The sequence below is a fragment of the Elephantulus edwardii genome, unplaced genomic scaffold, assembly GCF_000299155.1.
Source record: "Elephantulus edwardii isolate Elephantulus edwardi_28Jun2011 unplaced genomic scaffold, EleEdw1.0 scaffold00184, whole genome shotgun sequence".
NCBI lineage: Eukaryota > Metazoa > Chordata > Mammalia > Macroscelidea > Macroscelididae > Elephantulus > Elephantulus edwardii.
The window spans coordinates 4,686,126-4,702,624 of NW_006399934.1; the positions used below are offsets into that span (position 1 = coordinate 4,686,126).

The window sequence follows — 16,499 nt, forward strand, 5'->3', positions numbered from 1 at the left end:
CCGGTGCCCAGCATCCATCCTGGGTGAGGGAATCCATTGGTTTCGGCTGTGGAAGCCTCATGGAGCTGCAGCAGCTGTGCAGCATGGCAGGGCTCTGTGGGAGGAGTTGGGAGCCACGAGACTCACCCATTCCTCCTTGGAAATCCTTGAATTCATGTTGTTGAGCCTTGATCTTCACTGAGGGCCAGTCATCAACTGTTCAAGTATCAATAAGCTGAAGTCTGTAGGAGGCCATAATGGCCCTGCTTTAAGTGGTTCACTGCTCCCGCAGCTCACCACGCTGTCTCTGCCTCTGCCGCCATCTTGGATCTCTGCTGTCCTTGTTTCTAAGGAACACTTTCGCTGTATTTTTCCAAGACCTATCTATTAGTTCTTTTGGCCATCCATGGAATATATTTAACACTTTTCTTTAACATCACAATCAAAAGGCACAAATTCTTCCGTCATCCAGCTCTCAGATGCATAATAAATGACTAAAAGGATCATGGCCTGAATTAGGAGCACCTAAGTCCTCAAACTGATGCCATTGTTTTTCAGTATTTTGGAGAGGTACCTGACAACTGACTTGCCCAATGCGACATATCTTCTGATTTCTGACTGCTGGTAGCAAGGATGTTGATTGTCGATCCAAACAAGATGAAATCATTGACAACTTCAATCCTTTCTCCATCTATCATCATATTGCTTATTGGCTCAAGGATGAGAACCTTTAATTTCTTGATGTTGAGATTTGATTTTCTTCAGTAAACATTTCAAGTTTTTCTTACTTTCAGCAAGCAAGGTTGTGTCATCTGCATAATGCAAGTTGTTAATTAGTCTTTCTGATTCTGATGCTGCATTCTACTTCATAGATTCCAACTTCTCAGATTATTTTCTTGGTGTACAGACTAGCTAGATATGGATGAATGATGCATCCCTCATACAACCTTTCCTCACTTTAAAGCATGTAATATTCCTTTGCTCCATTTGGACAATAGTTTCTTGATCTAGGTATAGATTTTTCATGAGTCCAATTAAGTGTTTTGGAATTCTCATTCTTCTTAATGTTAGCCATAGTTTATTATGATCCGCACAGTCAAATGTCTTTGAATATTTAATAAAACACAAATAGACAGTCGTCTATTTTCAGCCAGGATCCATTAGACATCAACAGTGATATCCCTGATACCATAGCTTCTTCTAAATCCATCTTGAACTTCTTAAGAGTTCCCCATCAATGTTATGTTCTATCCATCATCTTTCTTGAGAATGGGAACAAATATAAATCTCTTCCAGCCATTTGACCAGGCTACTGTCCTCAAAATTTCCTGGCATAGACTTGTGAGCACATGGCTTCAAGTTTCCTGAAGTATGCTGGTGAGCACTGATAGGCTGGTGGCTGCGTCTGTTAGTTGAACCATGCCAATTGATATAACAGATTTCTGGGTCCCTATTTTTTGCCAATGCCTTCAGTGCAGCTTGAATGTCTTCCTTTATAACCACTGGCTATTGTTTATATGATACTTTTTAAAATTTTTCAGTGTCAGCTAATTCTTTTTGGTACAGGGACTCTGTATTCTTTCCCTCCTCTTTTGGTGCCCCATGATCATCCAAAATTTTGCCTATAGCATCTTTCTATATGACAACCAGAGATTTGGATTTGTTTTTAATTTCTTTCAGCTTGAGAAAGGATGATAGAGTTCTTCCCTTCTTATTCTCTGACTCCAGCTCATTTTATTCTAATATTTTGATTTGTCTTCTCGAGCTGTCCTTTGAAATATTCTCTTCACCTCATTTATTTCAGCATCTCTTCCTTTCATTTTGGCTTCTCAGTACTCTAATGTATTTCACAATCTGTTCTAACCTCTAATTTGGCTTTTTATTTTTCTTCTGTCTTTACAATGACCTTTCACCTTCTTCAGGAATAATATCCTTGATGTCATCCCATAATTCCTCTTGTCTTCAATCATTGATTTTCAAGGCCTTAAACCTGTTCTTTAGATGATTCTTAGATACAGGTGGGATAGAATCAAGATCATATTTGTGTTCTTGTAGACTAGTTTTAATTTTATTTTATTTGAAGTTCAACATCAAGAAGATGAAGATTCTCACCAATAGGACCAGTGGCAGCACCATGATAGTTGGAGAAGAGGTTGAGGTTGTTAACAATTTCATCTTGTTTGACTTCATAATCTTTTGGCACCAGCAGTTAGGAAATCAAAGGATGACTTTGGGGAAGTGTGCTATCAGAGATATCTCCAAAGTGCTAAAGAGTGATGATGTCAGTCTGGAGACAGATCACCCTGATCAAGACCATTGTCTTTTCTTTTACTTGCTATACATCAGAAAACTTGACAATGAATAAGGATAATAGAAGAATTGATGCCTTTGAGTTGTGATGCTGGAGAAGAGTATTGAATATACCTTAAACTGCCAAGAGAATGAACAATTCTGTCTGGAGAGGGTTAAACCCATTTCTCCTTGGGTCAAGAATTTTGAAGCTCTGTCTCACATACTTTGGGCATGTGGTCAGGAGATACCAGTCCTTGGAGAAGGACATCTTGCTTGGAAGGGTCCTTCAGGGAAGACCCCAGATAAGATGGATTGACACAGTATATGAGGAAATGAGGTTTGGTGTGTCAGAGCCAGTGAGACTGGCTAAAGATAGGCAGGGTTCAGAGCTGTTGTACATAAAGTCACTATGAGTCACAGGCAACTTGATGGCACACAAAAACAACTCAATATTCTTTCAAAGACAGAAGCCATGTCCAGGTACTTGGAAAATGACACATTACCTCTTATCTGTAACTCAAAAAAATACTTCTAAACCTAGGCCTTCATTGTTTTAACATAATAGCAGGTTTGGGATTATTTTTCTTAGGGATTTGTTTTTATTTTTCTAATAGATTAAAACAAAACAAATTTTTATGATTTTTTTCTGTTATGATACATTCTATAAATTTTTAAAAAGAAGAGACGGAAACAAATATTTCTGAGACAAAACAAAAAGTAGAAAGTTATAGAAAGTTGCCATTTTCTTTCACCAAATGCTGAAGGAAATAATAGTTTCATTTTAGATGTTAAATTCTTCTGAAGTTACAGTTCTGTGCTCTGCATCTCCTGTGTGCAGGAGGCTCTCAGGATCAATTTCGTGAATCTAAAGGATATACTCCACTCTTAGCTCTTCTCTCTCTTTCTGCCTCTGTGATAGCTCACTTAAAATAATTTAAACAGGATGATAACGCTACTAATTTTCTTGGTGGGCCATAAACATCTTATCTGTGTATTTCCATCAAATAATTTGTTAGGAATTACAAGGCTCTGACAAGAAAGGTCATGTAAAAGTGATGTATCACACTGCAGCTGACTGGTTTTTTGATCGCTTTGCCTGCAGTTTTATTACTACGTTTTTGGTGGAAGTTTACAGAGCAAAGTAGGTTTCTGATCAACAATACCTATACAATTTTTTCAGTGACTTTGGCTATTTTCACTATATGATATCATTATCATTATCATTATTTCCACTCTAGTTTCCATTCCATTAATCTAGCTTCCCTGCCTTCTTCTTTCCCTTATATGCTCATTTTTTGTTAGGGTAAATGTTAACCTTTTCATCTCGTATGTGTGGTTTTTTTTAAAGAAGCACACTACTCAGAGGTGAACTAAGCCAATATATTAATTAACTAAAAGATGACTTAGAGTGGTAAGTTCAGCAGAACTTAAAGGGAATCTCAGAGCAATAGTCTCAGAGTCAATAAGTCTTCAGTCAATTAAGTCTAGTTTTTTTAAACTTGTCTAGTTATATTCTACCTTTCTGTCCCTGTACTTTTCAAACCAACTATTGTGTTCCCAATCAGAATTGTTGTTCATGGTAGTTGTACACTGCATAAGGAGCAGATGCAACATGGGGTGGGGGCAAGTCTGACTGCTACCCACTTCATAAAGGGTAACTGGCCCCATTAGTAATATCCATAATATCTAACAATTAGCAGACAGTCAGACATGCCACCCCACATGCTCCTATTCCTATTTCCAGCAATCTTTGTGTCCATTGTTCTTTACAAATGGACTCACAGTCTTTACTCATAGTTGTAGGTTTTATTAAAGAAATAGGTTGTGGAATGGGGAGGCAAAGAATATCACACAATACAAGTCTAGGTTTAGTCCAGCAGTCTCAAGCCAGATTAACTAGGCACAATTTCTCAATTAGTGAAAGTCCAGGTTCAGTTCAGCAGCACAAATGCTAGAAGCCTCTGGTTTTCCTCATCCGACAAACACAAGCCATCCAGCAGGCAAAACCTTTGACTGTGACTCCATCTCCATGGTTCCTCTGGTTACACCTTGTCTCAGGCTTTTACCAGTCTCACAGTCTTTTTTCAGCAGGGCCAGGGCCTATTCACACTCTCTCGATCACCATCTCTCATAATGTGGTAAGCACTCTCTTATATTGATCTCACAGCTGTTGATGATTTGCAAGACTACATATCTACAGTGAAATAGCTAGAGACCATGCCTCCAACAAAGGCTAATCCAATGGGTATAAAAGCCAATTTTCAAGGTTTCTTACACCACAAACACCATCTAGTTATTTTACACCGAGGAAAATAAAGCTGTAGTATATGTAGGTTATTAGTCCCTAAGACTGGTAGACCGGTTTTATCCTGAAACACATACATACAATTCTAAAACTCAAGAGTCTTATCTCTCAGCTCTTTCTGTTTATAGTTTTCCTCTATATCACAACTGACTTGAAGGCATCTAACAAAAATAAAGAAAATATCTCTATTTTGTAATTAATTTGTTCATATTTTTCTTGTTAAAGTACTGGAGTGTTTTATAAAATTTTATATGAATCTTTTGCAGATATGTCATTTCTGAAAATTTTGCCAGTCTGTGGGTTTCCTTTCTTTCCTATTGGAGAAGTTTTTTGGTACATACAACGATTAGATTTTAGAAGGTCCTAGTCAACTATTTTTTCTCTCCTTCAAAAGAATAAATAGATAATCCTGTATTTGAATAGGCAAAGGGAAGGCCAATCTGAAACAAATAGACTATCAGACATTATGTATACTGCAGTCAATAATCTGGACCAGGACATGCACTACAGGACAGATAGTGGGTGAAGAAAAGGAAAAAACCCAAGAAACAAATAAGGTAGGTGAAGGGAATAGCAAAATACAATAAGGATTTGCTTAAATATTGTAATAATTTATTTGCATTCATTAATGGCATTATTTCCTATAGGACGATTGTCTGAAAAAGCCAGTGAGGTATGTAACTTTCATTCAAATAAAAATGGATTTTTAAAAAAGTAAGTCTGTTAAGAAACAAACGAATGAACAAACAAACAAAAGAGCAACTGTAAAGATGCCAATCCCTAGAATTAAAGAGTAGAAAGACTTCAGGATGTAGCACAGCCTCTATAGAATCTTCTTCCCTTCTTCCTTGAGTGAGTGCACTCGTCCCACAGTGGTTCAGCCTTTCATGCTGGGATCAGGGTAGCACCTGCCATGGCTCCTTTGCTTCTGCTATGAGTTTTGGCTTTGCCTATCGAACATCAGACTTATGTACACACTCTGCTCTGGATGATTACATATCAGGAGAGAGCCATACCAGCAGGATGATAGCTGCCACGTTTGTAACACACAAATACCCAGTTTCTATGCCTACTGCTTGCCCATCCTATCCTTGAACTTGCACAAAGTCCAGATCTGGATGCATGGCTAGCCCTTGTTTGTTCTAGTTGCATACTTGGCAAAACTATCCTCTGCATCCACCAAGTATAGGCCTCAGGCTTGGTCTTGCAGTCTCCTATAAGATTTTAACATAATAAACTTAATGGATATGTAATATTGTACAGTGATTACCTGCCTTAAATATGATGTCCCTATAACATCCAAATCATATAACATCTTATTTTATTGACTGTACTGGAGACATTGAATGATATATGCTTAAATATTAATATAAATGTAGCACACATCTATATATAACATGCTCATAGATGTGTGAATACCTAATTATCCTTTGAATGCATATATGCATGTATATCTGCCTATGTAATCTCATACACATTTTATAGCTGTAAATGCAAATTTGATATGTGCATTTATCAGAAACATTAATTTTTCTTGTGTTCTTTATAATACTCTTATCACCTTGACAAAGTCTTATGTTTCATTAACATTCCATTTTGCCTTTCAGCCAATTAACTTCCAACAGATCTCTGGACATGAAGTGAGAGATAGATTCAGTCAGATAGACTGATTATTTCTTTTGATTAGTGATTAGAAATAATGTGTTTTAATTACTAATTTGCTTTTATGCTCATTGAACAAGAAATGATGACATACTTCATAAGAATTATCCTTATTACTTGAGTTAATATTTGCCTCAAGAGTTAAGTAATGATGACCTTAAAAATAAAACAACTTCCAAATATGAAAGAACAGTAATTTTATTTTTCCCCATTAAAATTTGCTACTCTAAAAGGATCACCTAGATAAACAAGTCTAAATATTATCTACTTGCTCAACACAGGAGTAGTAAAGGCATATGTCTATATCTGATTACACAAAAGAACATAATGGAATACATTGTAAAAGAGTGTTATCAGTGCATACCTCCAAAATCATTTCAGCAAGAGAGTTCCGTGACTAGAGTCCAGCTTGTTCAAGTTTCTTTTATATCATCTTCTTACTAGACTACGCTTTACCATTTGCATTTCTTAAATGCATTCTCAAATATATATTCTGAATAATTTGAGAAGAGTATAACTATTTATCTCAACTTCTTCATTGTGTAGTTATTTATGCCCATAAAGAGTTTTCTCTAGACTCCTTTGTTTACTGAGCCTTAGTTATTTTCCTGACCAAAGCCTTCTTTACTTCCTTGTTCCTCAAAGTGTAGATCAATGGGTTTAAAACAGGAGTGACCACAGTATACATGATGGCAACGATCCTGTCCTGGTCCATGGAGCTGCCCGAGGCTGGTCGAATATAAGTGAATAGAACAGGAGCATAGAGAAGAAAAACTACCATGAAGTGAGAAGCACACGTGGACAATGCTCTTTGAAGCATACTGCAAGAACGAGTCTTGATGAGAAGGTATATGATAATGTAAAAATAAGAGAGAAGTATGAGGAAAAAAGGCCCCATGGCAATGGTCCCTGTGACAGTATTGAGCAGCCACTGGTTGAGCTCAGTGTTCCCGCAAGCCAATTTTAGCAATGGTTTAATATCACAGAAGAAGTGATAAATATGGTTGGAACTACAGAAGTTCAAGTTGGAGGTCATTATGGAGTGTAACAGAGCGTGGAAAAACCCAATAGTCCACACTGTGACAGCCATCTGGGTACAGCGCTGATGGTTCATGATGACAGTGTAATGAAGTGGTTTGCAGATAGCCACAAAGCGGTCAAGGGCCATCACACCCAACAACATGGCCTCTGTGCTACCCAGGAAATGAAAGAAATGAAGTTGGCTTATGCATCCCACAAAAGATATTGCTTTGTTTGTAGAAACAAAATCTTCCAGCATCTTTGGCATTGTTACTGTGGAGTAGCAGATATCTAGACAGGATAGATTTCCCAGGAAGAAATACATAGGTGAATGGAGTTTTGGATCAATTATGACAACCACCAGGATAGCTCCATTCCCAGCTATATTGACAAAGTAGATGGTGAGGAAAACCACAAAGAGCAAAGGCTGCAGCTCTTGAACATCTGTCAGTCCCAGCAGAAGAAATTCAGTGACTGATGTTTGATTCAGCATCACTTAAAAAAAGGCAACATAATATATGGATCACTATCTATAATGACATGAGCTCTAGTGGCGTACTGGGTCAAAAGAAGCACTACCAAACTATGAAAGAGTATTTGAATCTACCAAATGCACTGAGAAAGAAATATGGAAAATCTCATGTGTAATTTAAAGCTTCTGAAAACCTTGGAAGGTCAGCTGTTAGTTATAGGTCAGTTCTGACTGGAAGACAAGAAGTTATTTTACATTATTTCCTGATGTGAGAGACTCAGAGTTCTTTTGTTGTTTTTTTTTTTTTTAAACTCCAATGAGAATTTTGTTGCTAAGATAAAAACATCTTGAGAGAGAATATAATTGCTTTATATAATCATAATATTACAAATTTAATATAATGTGAGGTATTAAACAGTTAAATGTTACATTATAGTTGTAGATTATGACTTGGTCATTCATTTGTATTTTTTATATTAGATTACATCTCAGTGATGTAAAGGATGCTGTAACCCTTCCATTTTCTCTTCATGTGAACATCTTTTATTCTGATAAAAATTTCCTTTCACATTTTTTATAGCAACTCTAATAGTGGGATTTTTAAAGTCTCTCACCATGTTATTATCTTTAAGAAGATAAAGATTCTCACCACTGGATCATTTGGCAGCATCAGGATGGATGGTGAAGAGATTGAGATTGTTAACAACTTTAGTCTGCTTGACTCCACAGTCAACACTCTTGGCACCAGCAACCAGGAAATTAAAAGACATACTGCGATGTGCAAGTCTGCTGTTAGGGACCTCTCCAAAGTACTGAAGAACAATAGTGTCACTCAGGAGACTAAGGTGCATCTGATACAGGCCATGGTCTTTGCAATCACTTGTTATGCATTAGAGAGTTGGACAATGACTAGGGAGGATAGAAGGAGAATTGATGTCTTTGAGCTGTGGTGCTGGAGAAGAGTATTGAATGTACCCTGGACTGCCAAGAAAACAAACAGATTAATCCTAGAGAGGGTTAAACTGGGCGGCTGCTTGGAGGCAAGGATTTTGGGGCTTCATCTGACATACTTTGGACATATTGTAAGGAGAGACAGGTCCTTGGAGAGGGACATCAAGCTTGGTAGAGTGGAGGGCAGGAGCAGGAGGCAAAGACCTTCTATGAGGTGGATTGACTCAGTGACTGGGGTAATCGGGATGGGTGTGTAAGAGGCAGTGTGATTAGCACAGGATAGAGCAGGGTCACTATGAGTTGCAAGCAACTAGACAGCACATAACAAAACAACAACAACAACAACAACAAAAGGTTTTTTTAAACTTATAAAAATTAGAACTCATTACAATCACAAATTCTTTTTAAGGGAAAGATAAAAATAATAGTTGTTATCTTTTCTCATCTTAGATTGTAAATAGGATTAGGTCTCTTTCTGAGATACACCTGTGGTTGTGTAATGGAACCTTTTCAGGAAGGGAAACGAGGCCACATTAATCAAGTATTATTATCAAGGTTTCTACTGAAAATTTTAGCACTGCTATGTCAGCTATAGGCTTGCATTGACACTAGTAGTCTTAATATTTTTCTGAATATAGAATCCCAAATTACTTCCATTCTTTATTTGGTCTGAAATCTTTCTCCTTTATCAAATCCTAAAGTTCTCAATAGTGTTTTTCCTACAGTAGGCTCAATGTTTCATTTATACCACCAAATATGGAACTTTTCTTGGAGTATCTATAGCTGCAGCTCTCTTGAAATCTTAACTTCTCTTGAGATATATTTCCTAGTTTAGACCTATTTTTATTTTGCCCGATATTATTTTTCAAGTTATGAAAAGGTTTCTCATTCAGTGGAATTCACCATCTTCACCTTTCATTCCGTTAATCTGACACTGGTAGCCACGCACCCTGAAAATCCATCTGGTGTGTATTAGCTCCTTTTAAGGGTCTTGGAAATTTCAAGCATTTCTCATTTTAAAAATAGACTTTCTGGTTTTTATGCACTTTCCATAAAAAAATTTCTTGTGGGGTTTTTTTTATTACATAAGAAATGCATGAATTTTAAGTCTAATTCTAGGTTAAAGTAATAGTATTTTCTTCCAGTGAATGTTAAAACCAGGTGTGTGCTGAGAGACAGAAAGGTTTTGAATCTTCTTTTTGCCATTATTTGTAAAGTATCTGACATTATCTCTTTTAGGTATATTGACAAAGTATACACACTTTTTTAAAAAAAACCCAAAAAAAAACCAAACCAACTTTCCTTTTTGTTGCTTTATTGCCTTATGTGGTGGAGCATTTTCTTTGGGAAAAAAAGTGAGAATACGAGGGCTATTTCTAGGGATGGGAGGCATTGAGAGATGATTAAGAATGTCAAGAAAATCTGATAATAGACACTGGAGAACTTTCTTTAAAAGTAATTCAATCTTAGATAATGCTAACAGAAGAAAATTATTCTAGATGACTCGTGAATTAATAAGAGAATGTTTCTAGAGGTTTACTGACATTTTAGGTTCTTTGTAGCTATTCACAATTTTGAAAAACTTTCTAATCGACACATCTCCTTGAGAAATTACTTCAAATTATATGTGTGTATGCATGTGTGTATTTAAGAACAATTCTTTCTAAAATATAAATATACTTTAAACTTGTTTAAAATACAATTTACATGTCAAACACAATTTTTGATTTTTGAACAGACTGATAAAATCTATTTAGGGAAAAAGGTGTATTTTAAAAAAATGTATTAGAAATAAGACTGAATGAGTTCACTCACTGAAATTTTGAGTTTTAGAGATATTTACTTGCTTTAGACAATGCCTAGAGAGCTAGACATGTTGAACTAAGAATGAGAATGGTAATAAATGTGTGGAAGCAAAATGTCTTCACAATTAACAGCCACAGTGAAAAGTCCCTCACATCACACCTGCTTGGGCATTTATTACTACCAAACAGATCCCTCACTAATAGAAAATAGGTAACTTCCTAGTCTGTCTCTTATTTAATTAATTCCCTTACCTGCTAGATTCTTCTGAATCATAGGTATAAGAGAGCATTTCAGATGTATATTTCCAAATAGAAAAATATTTTAAGTCATAATTCAGATTGGCATGACACCATAAACTCTTCATCTTCAAAATAATCTTTTCCTGAAATTCTGTCTGCCTTTTAATGAACACAGGTCTCTAGACATAAAAAGCCCAAGAGAGTGCTCCCCTGGGTGCTGAGAAAAACTGTTGAAAGAATAAACAGAATAGTTTTCCACACTTGCAATACTAGGGAATAATTTTGAAGGGATTTTAATCTTGAGTCCATTCTTTTAAGTCTTTCTGTTTTCTTGGTTTATTGTGTTATTTCCTTAGATTCAGAATCATGTACAAGAGAAATTGCAATTGTCAAACATATTCCTGCTCAGATGTTCTAGTATATAAGTACAGATACACTCACCCATCTTATAGTTCCCTTAGAAAAGAATACAGAGCTTACAGTGTAAAGAGAATTAACCATGAAACTTAAAGTTTTAACTATGAACCTTTAATCTGAACTGAAAGGAGCTTAACTCTTAGACATACTATTTATTTATTACTGTTATTTGGGGGAAAGAAAAACAAAAGAGAGAAACAGTATGGCCTTTTGTTCCCTCTAGATCTGACTCTTCACTTTGAATAATAGCTCCAAGTTATTTTCTACCATTTGGATATCCAAAAGCTCACATTTCTCGCCCCCCGTTTTTTAAAATTATTCTGATATCTCCAATGAATAGCTTCACTTCTTGATACATCGTTGTTGTTGTTGTTGTTAAGTGCCGTGGAGTCCTAGGTGATTCATAGTGACCCTTGTGCCAGTCAGATCTGATTTTATGGTACACACAAAAAAAATTAAAAAAATTAAAAAAAAAACATATAACTAGTGTCTGTCTTGTTAAAGATTCTTTTATGCTTTTAAGAGCTGGAGCTTAGCCACTAATATTCCTTTCTTTTTTTTAGATTGAAAGTGTTTAATATATTAAAAATCTACAAATAATTTGCACAATCTCTGACCCACCAAGTTCATGTCTAGAAATAGATTGGAGAAAATAATTAAGACTTGTACAAAGATTAAAAGATAAAGAAGCTCTGATAGTGTGACAGTTACAATTTTCTGATCCTTTGGCTGTTTCCATTTATGTTTCTTTTATATAGTTTCCACTTTCTAAAATATTTTTTCCTTTTTTAAATGAATTTTAATGAAAGTTTACAGAAACCTTGGATTTCCATTCGTTTATTGTCGCACTTTTCTCCTTGTCCACCCCTCCCTCTCAATTTGCTCTTCTCTATGAAGTGAAAGAAAAATTGTTTCATTGTTATACAATTCCTCCCTCCAAGTCCATTCTACTATGCCAGCCTTGTTCTAGAGGCCTGTCATGAAAAGAATACCTAATCATATATCCCTTTTAAACAGTTCTCTCCCTCGTCAGTTTCTAAAGTATTTTAAGCAGTTTTAAAGCACCCTAAGTTCAAACTACAACTTTTGTATGGCCTGCTTATTCTGTTTTAAAAGAGTTCTCCAGCTTCCTTCAGTCAGAGCTTCCTTCTGATCACCCTAACCAATGCCTTCTTCACTTCCTTGTTTCTCAATGTATAGATCAGTGGATTTAGTGCAGGAGTGACCACTGTGTACATGATGGCAACAATCCTGTCCTGGTCCATGGAGCTTCCTGAAGGAGGCTGAGTATAGGTAAAGACAGCAGGAGCATAAAAAAGAATGACCACTATGAAGTGAGAAGCACATGTGAACAGCGCTTTCTGAAGCATACTGCAAGAATGAGTCTTGAAAAGAAGAAAGGTAATAATGTAGAAATAGGAAATAAGTGTGAGGAAAAAAGGGCCCAAAGCAAGGGACCCTGTGACAGTATTGAGCAGCCACTGATTGAACTCAGTATTCCCACAGGCCAACTCCAGTAACGGCTTCAGATCACAATAAAAGTGATGGATATGGTTGGGACCACAGAAGTTCAAATTAGAGGTCATTATGGAGTGTAGCAAGGCATGGAAAAATCCAATGCCCCAAACTGTGCTAGCCATCTGGGTACAGTGCTGATGGTTCATGATGACAGTATAATGAAGTGGTTTGCAGATAGCCACAAAGCAGTCAAAGGCCATCACAGCCAATAGCATGGCCTCTGTGCTACCCAGGAAGTGAAAGAAATGAAGCTGGCTTATGCATCCCACATAAGAAATTACTTTGTGTGTGGAGACAAAATTCTCCAACATCTTTGGCAATGTCACTGTGGAGTAACAGATGTCTAAACAGGATAGATTTCCCAGGAAGAAATACATAGGTGAATGAAGTCTTGGATCAGAGATGACAATTATCAGAATAGTTCCATTCCCAGCCACGTTGACAAAGTAGATGGTGAGGAAAACGACAAAAAGTAAAGGCTGCAGCTCTTGGATATCTGTCAGTCCCAGCAGGATAAATTCAGTGACTGATGTTTGATTCAGCATCACTTAAAATGAAAGACAAAATACTATAAGGAACATTATTGCTATATGAAAAATAATGTGACTTCAGCATTGGAGGTTGATTTTTAATAACAAGACATATTAAAATGGCACTAATTTGATTGCTTTTTCTTTATTTTTAAAAGAGATTTGCAGTACTTATTGATGAAGATCAGACTATAGCCTCCAATATGGATTATACCTTAACATAAACCCCCCCAACATTCTTAAAACTGAAATTTTTGAGCAAAATGTTACTTCGATCCACAAATCAATGACCATGGAAGGAGCAGTCAAAAATAATCAAATGATGTATTGTACTTGGTAAACTGACTTTAAAAGATTCTCTTTCAATTACTGAAGAGCAGGATGCCACTAGAATGACTATGCATTTGAACCAAGCCATGGGATATCCAGTTGCCTCCTATGCATGTGAAAGTAGGATAACAAGTAAGAGTTGAGAAAAATCAATGCCTTTAAATGCAAAAAAGAAAGTATCCAATATCCTCTGGACTAGAGAAAAAAAAATCTGTCTTGAAAGTTGTACTGCTCGGGTGTTCATTGTAGCTGAAGATAGTGAGACTTGTAATTTACTTTGGCCATATTATCAGGAAAAGGAGAGCATGCTTATTACAGTGTAGTGAGAAAAAGGAAAGACCGACACTCAATGAGATGCATTTGCAGTGTCTGCAACAACGTACGACAGTGATTGGGAGAATGGACAGTGCTTCATTCTGTTTGTACATAGGATTGCTATGAATCAGAGACAACTAGAGGATACCTAATAACAACAGTCCCAACGAAAATATTTGTTACATGACCAAAATGTTTCTACAGTGAATATAGCTGTCTTAAATCATTTCAGCAACGGAGGTTTTAAAGAACATGAGCTATCAAGCTGCTGTTATGTATGGCTTAGTATATTATTTTTATTGAAATTATTATTTGTATTTTCTTTTCTCTCAACAATCTACACCACATTGTCAGTCTTACCTGATGTACATGTTGTCCTTGTAAAGCACTTCATGCTAGGAAAAGTAGAAGGTCATAAAAAGATCTTTAGCAAGAAGGATTAACACAGTGACTAACAATGGGCTCAAGTGTGTGGAGGAGATGAAAAGATAGCTTAGGAAGGGGCAATATTGGGGGCTCTTGTTCAGAGTCACTTTAAGCCATAATTGACTCAGTGGCTCTTAACAGGAACATAAGTACCTATGTGCTGAAAAAAAATATTTTCATTACCTTAAATCAGTTCTAAAAGGCTAATTTTTAAAAGTATCCCACCATTTTCTCCACATCTAGTACATCATCAGAAAGATTTTTAAAATATGCATTTTATGGAAATAAGGTTAACCTATTGTAACCACAAAGTCTTTAAAGAAACAAGAAAGCTCTTTAAACTAGATGTACTGTTGTTATCAGGTGCTGTCAAGTCAGAACTGACACCTAGCTGACCCTACAGTGGATTTTCAGAGGCTGTAAATAGCATGGGCTCCATCTCCTACCTTTCTTCAGGGCAGCTGCTGGCAAATTCCATCCACATGATTTATGATTGGTAGTCCAACTCTGTATCACTGGGCCATCAGAGTAGTAATTGTTTCCCACATTTTGGATGTACATGGGGCTAGACCTCTTTCTGAGGCACTGCGATGGGATTCATTGTCAACATTCTGTTGAGCAGACTGATACGCTACATCAATTTAGGCCATTATTAGAAAATGAACCTTAATATTTTTATGAAAATGTTGTGTGCTATCAAAATTTCACAAACTAGAATCACAAAATTAGTTCTGTTCTCTACTTAGTTTAAGGCTGTTTTTCTTTATTGACAACATAATCTTTAGGTAAGTAAAATTCTTCCTTTGTCAGCTCAAGAGTTTCTCTTATACCACCCAAGACTGACTTTCCTGAAAGCATCTATGGATTAAGCCCACAATCTTAACTCTTTTTGACATATTTTTCCTATTTATGTCTTATTTTAATCTTTGCCTGAAATAACATCACTCTTCAGTTGCCAAAAGATATTCCATGGCAAGTGAGATCTTCCTTCTTCATTTCTAGTTCTAGTGTCTGACATAGACAGTTACCTTGCCTTTTATCACACTGTAAATTTCTCTGTGGCCTATTAACCCTTTTCAATGTCCTGAGAAATTTTATTATTTTTCATTTAGAAAATATTTTTCTCTTTTCACCATTTTGATCAAATAAAACTTGTTTTCAAGTAAAGAAATGCATTAGTTTCAATTTCACTTGCAGATTTAAATAATAGTGGAGATCCCCCTTCCTCAGTTACTGTTAAAATTCTTGAAAAAATATAAAGACATGATTTAATATTTAACTAAGAAAATTTTAGACTATTTACTGAGAGGTACAAAGCTTTATTTAATTTTTTTTTTGTACAAACCTTTTGAATGTCCTTTCTTCCATGTTTGAAAAGAATCTGACATTATCAGAGAGCTGTCCTTCTAGCTGAAAGGAGACACCTATCTGAGGGTTTGAATCTACCAGTTGCTCTGTTGGAGAAAGATGGACAATTTCTTCCCACACCATTCACAGCCTCTGAAAATCTCTTGGATTTGCAACTATGAGTTGGTTCTATGTCAATAGCAATGACTGATACAGTTATCAACAATTCTGAGAAACTAACCTCTATGAGATCTTCATGAAGGACTGGCTTCAAATCAGTCAGAGCCTTTTATTTTTAACAGCCATACATAAGTGATGCATTCCTAAAATATAAATTTGTTTTAAAATTTATTATTTAAAATGTAAGTGATCTGTCAAATCTCTTTTTTTAAAAAAAATTCTCAGACCTGCAAAACAAATTATAGAAAAAAATATTTTGGGGGGAATTTTCTTTCCCAATTTTTAAAGAATATCAGAAGTCAGGTTCATTGGTATTGAATTTTTTAAAAACTTATAATTTTAGTGAAAGTTTATAGGAAACATTACTTTTCATTCATTTGTTTATACATGTTTTCCTTTCTCCCTCTCCTCCAACTCGCATTGTAATACATATCTTGTTCCAGATTGTTATCATACCTATTAATGTCTAATCCTCCATTCTTTTCAAATAGTCCTTCCCTTCACCAATTCCATTGTAGTGTTTATTCTCTATTCTTTTCCTGCTATTCCTTCACCCCAGTGATCTTACGAAGCATAGAATAGAAATATACTAAATACTATACTATAAATGTTGTTTGTTGTTATGTACCATCAAGTCACTTGCGACTCATAGCGACCCTATGTACAACATCCCTAAACTCTGCTCTGCCCTGTGCCAATTGTACCATCTC

At 36.0% G+C, this 16,499-nt stretch overlaps 1 protein-coding gene and 1 pseudogene across 1 annotated transcript; both read right to left on the bottom strand.

Moving 5' to 3' along the window:
- Nucleotides 1–6,824: 6,824 nt before the first annotated feature.
- On the bottom strand, nucleotides 6,825–7,751 carry LOC102848459 (olfactory receptor 12D2-like). Its single transcript, XM_006896296.1, has one exon. The coding sequence runs from the start codon at nucleotides 7,749–7,751 to the stop codon at nucleotides 6,825–6,827; it is 927 nt and encodes a 308-aa protein (XP_006896358.1).
- A 4,501-nt stretch (nucleotides 7,752–12,252) lies between these two features.
- Nucleotides 12,253–13,206, bottom strand: LOC102848870 (annotated as a pseudogene).
- Between the last annotated feature and the right edge of the window lie 3,293 nt (nucleotides 13,207–16,499).

Excerpts from the sequence above, each read along its gene's own strand:
- LOC102848459 (XM_006896296.1), bottom strand. The coding sequence starts at position 7,751 with ATGCTGAATCAAACATCAGTCACTGAATTTCTTCTGCTGGGACTGACA.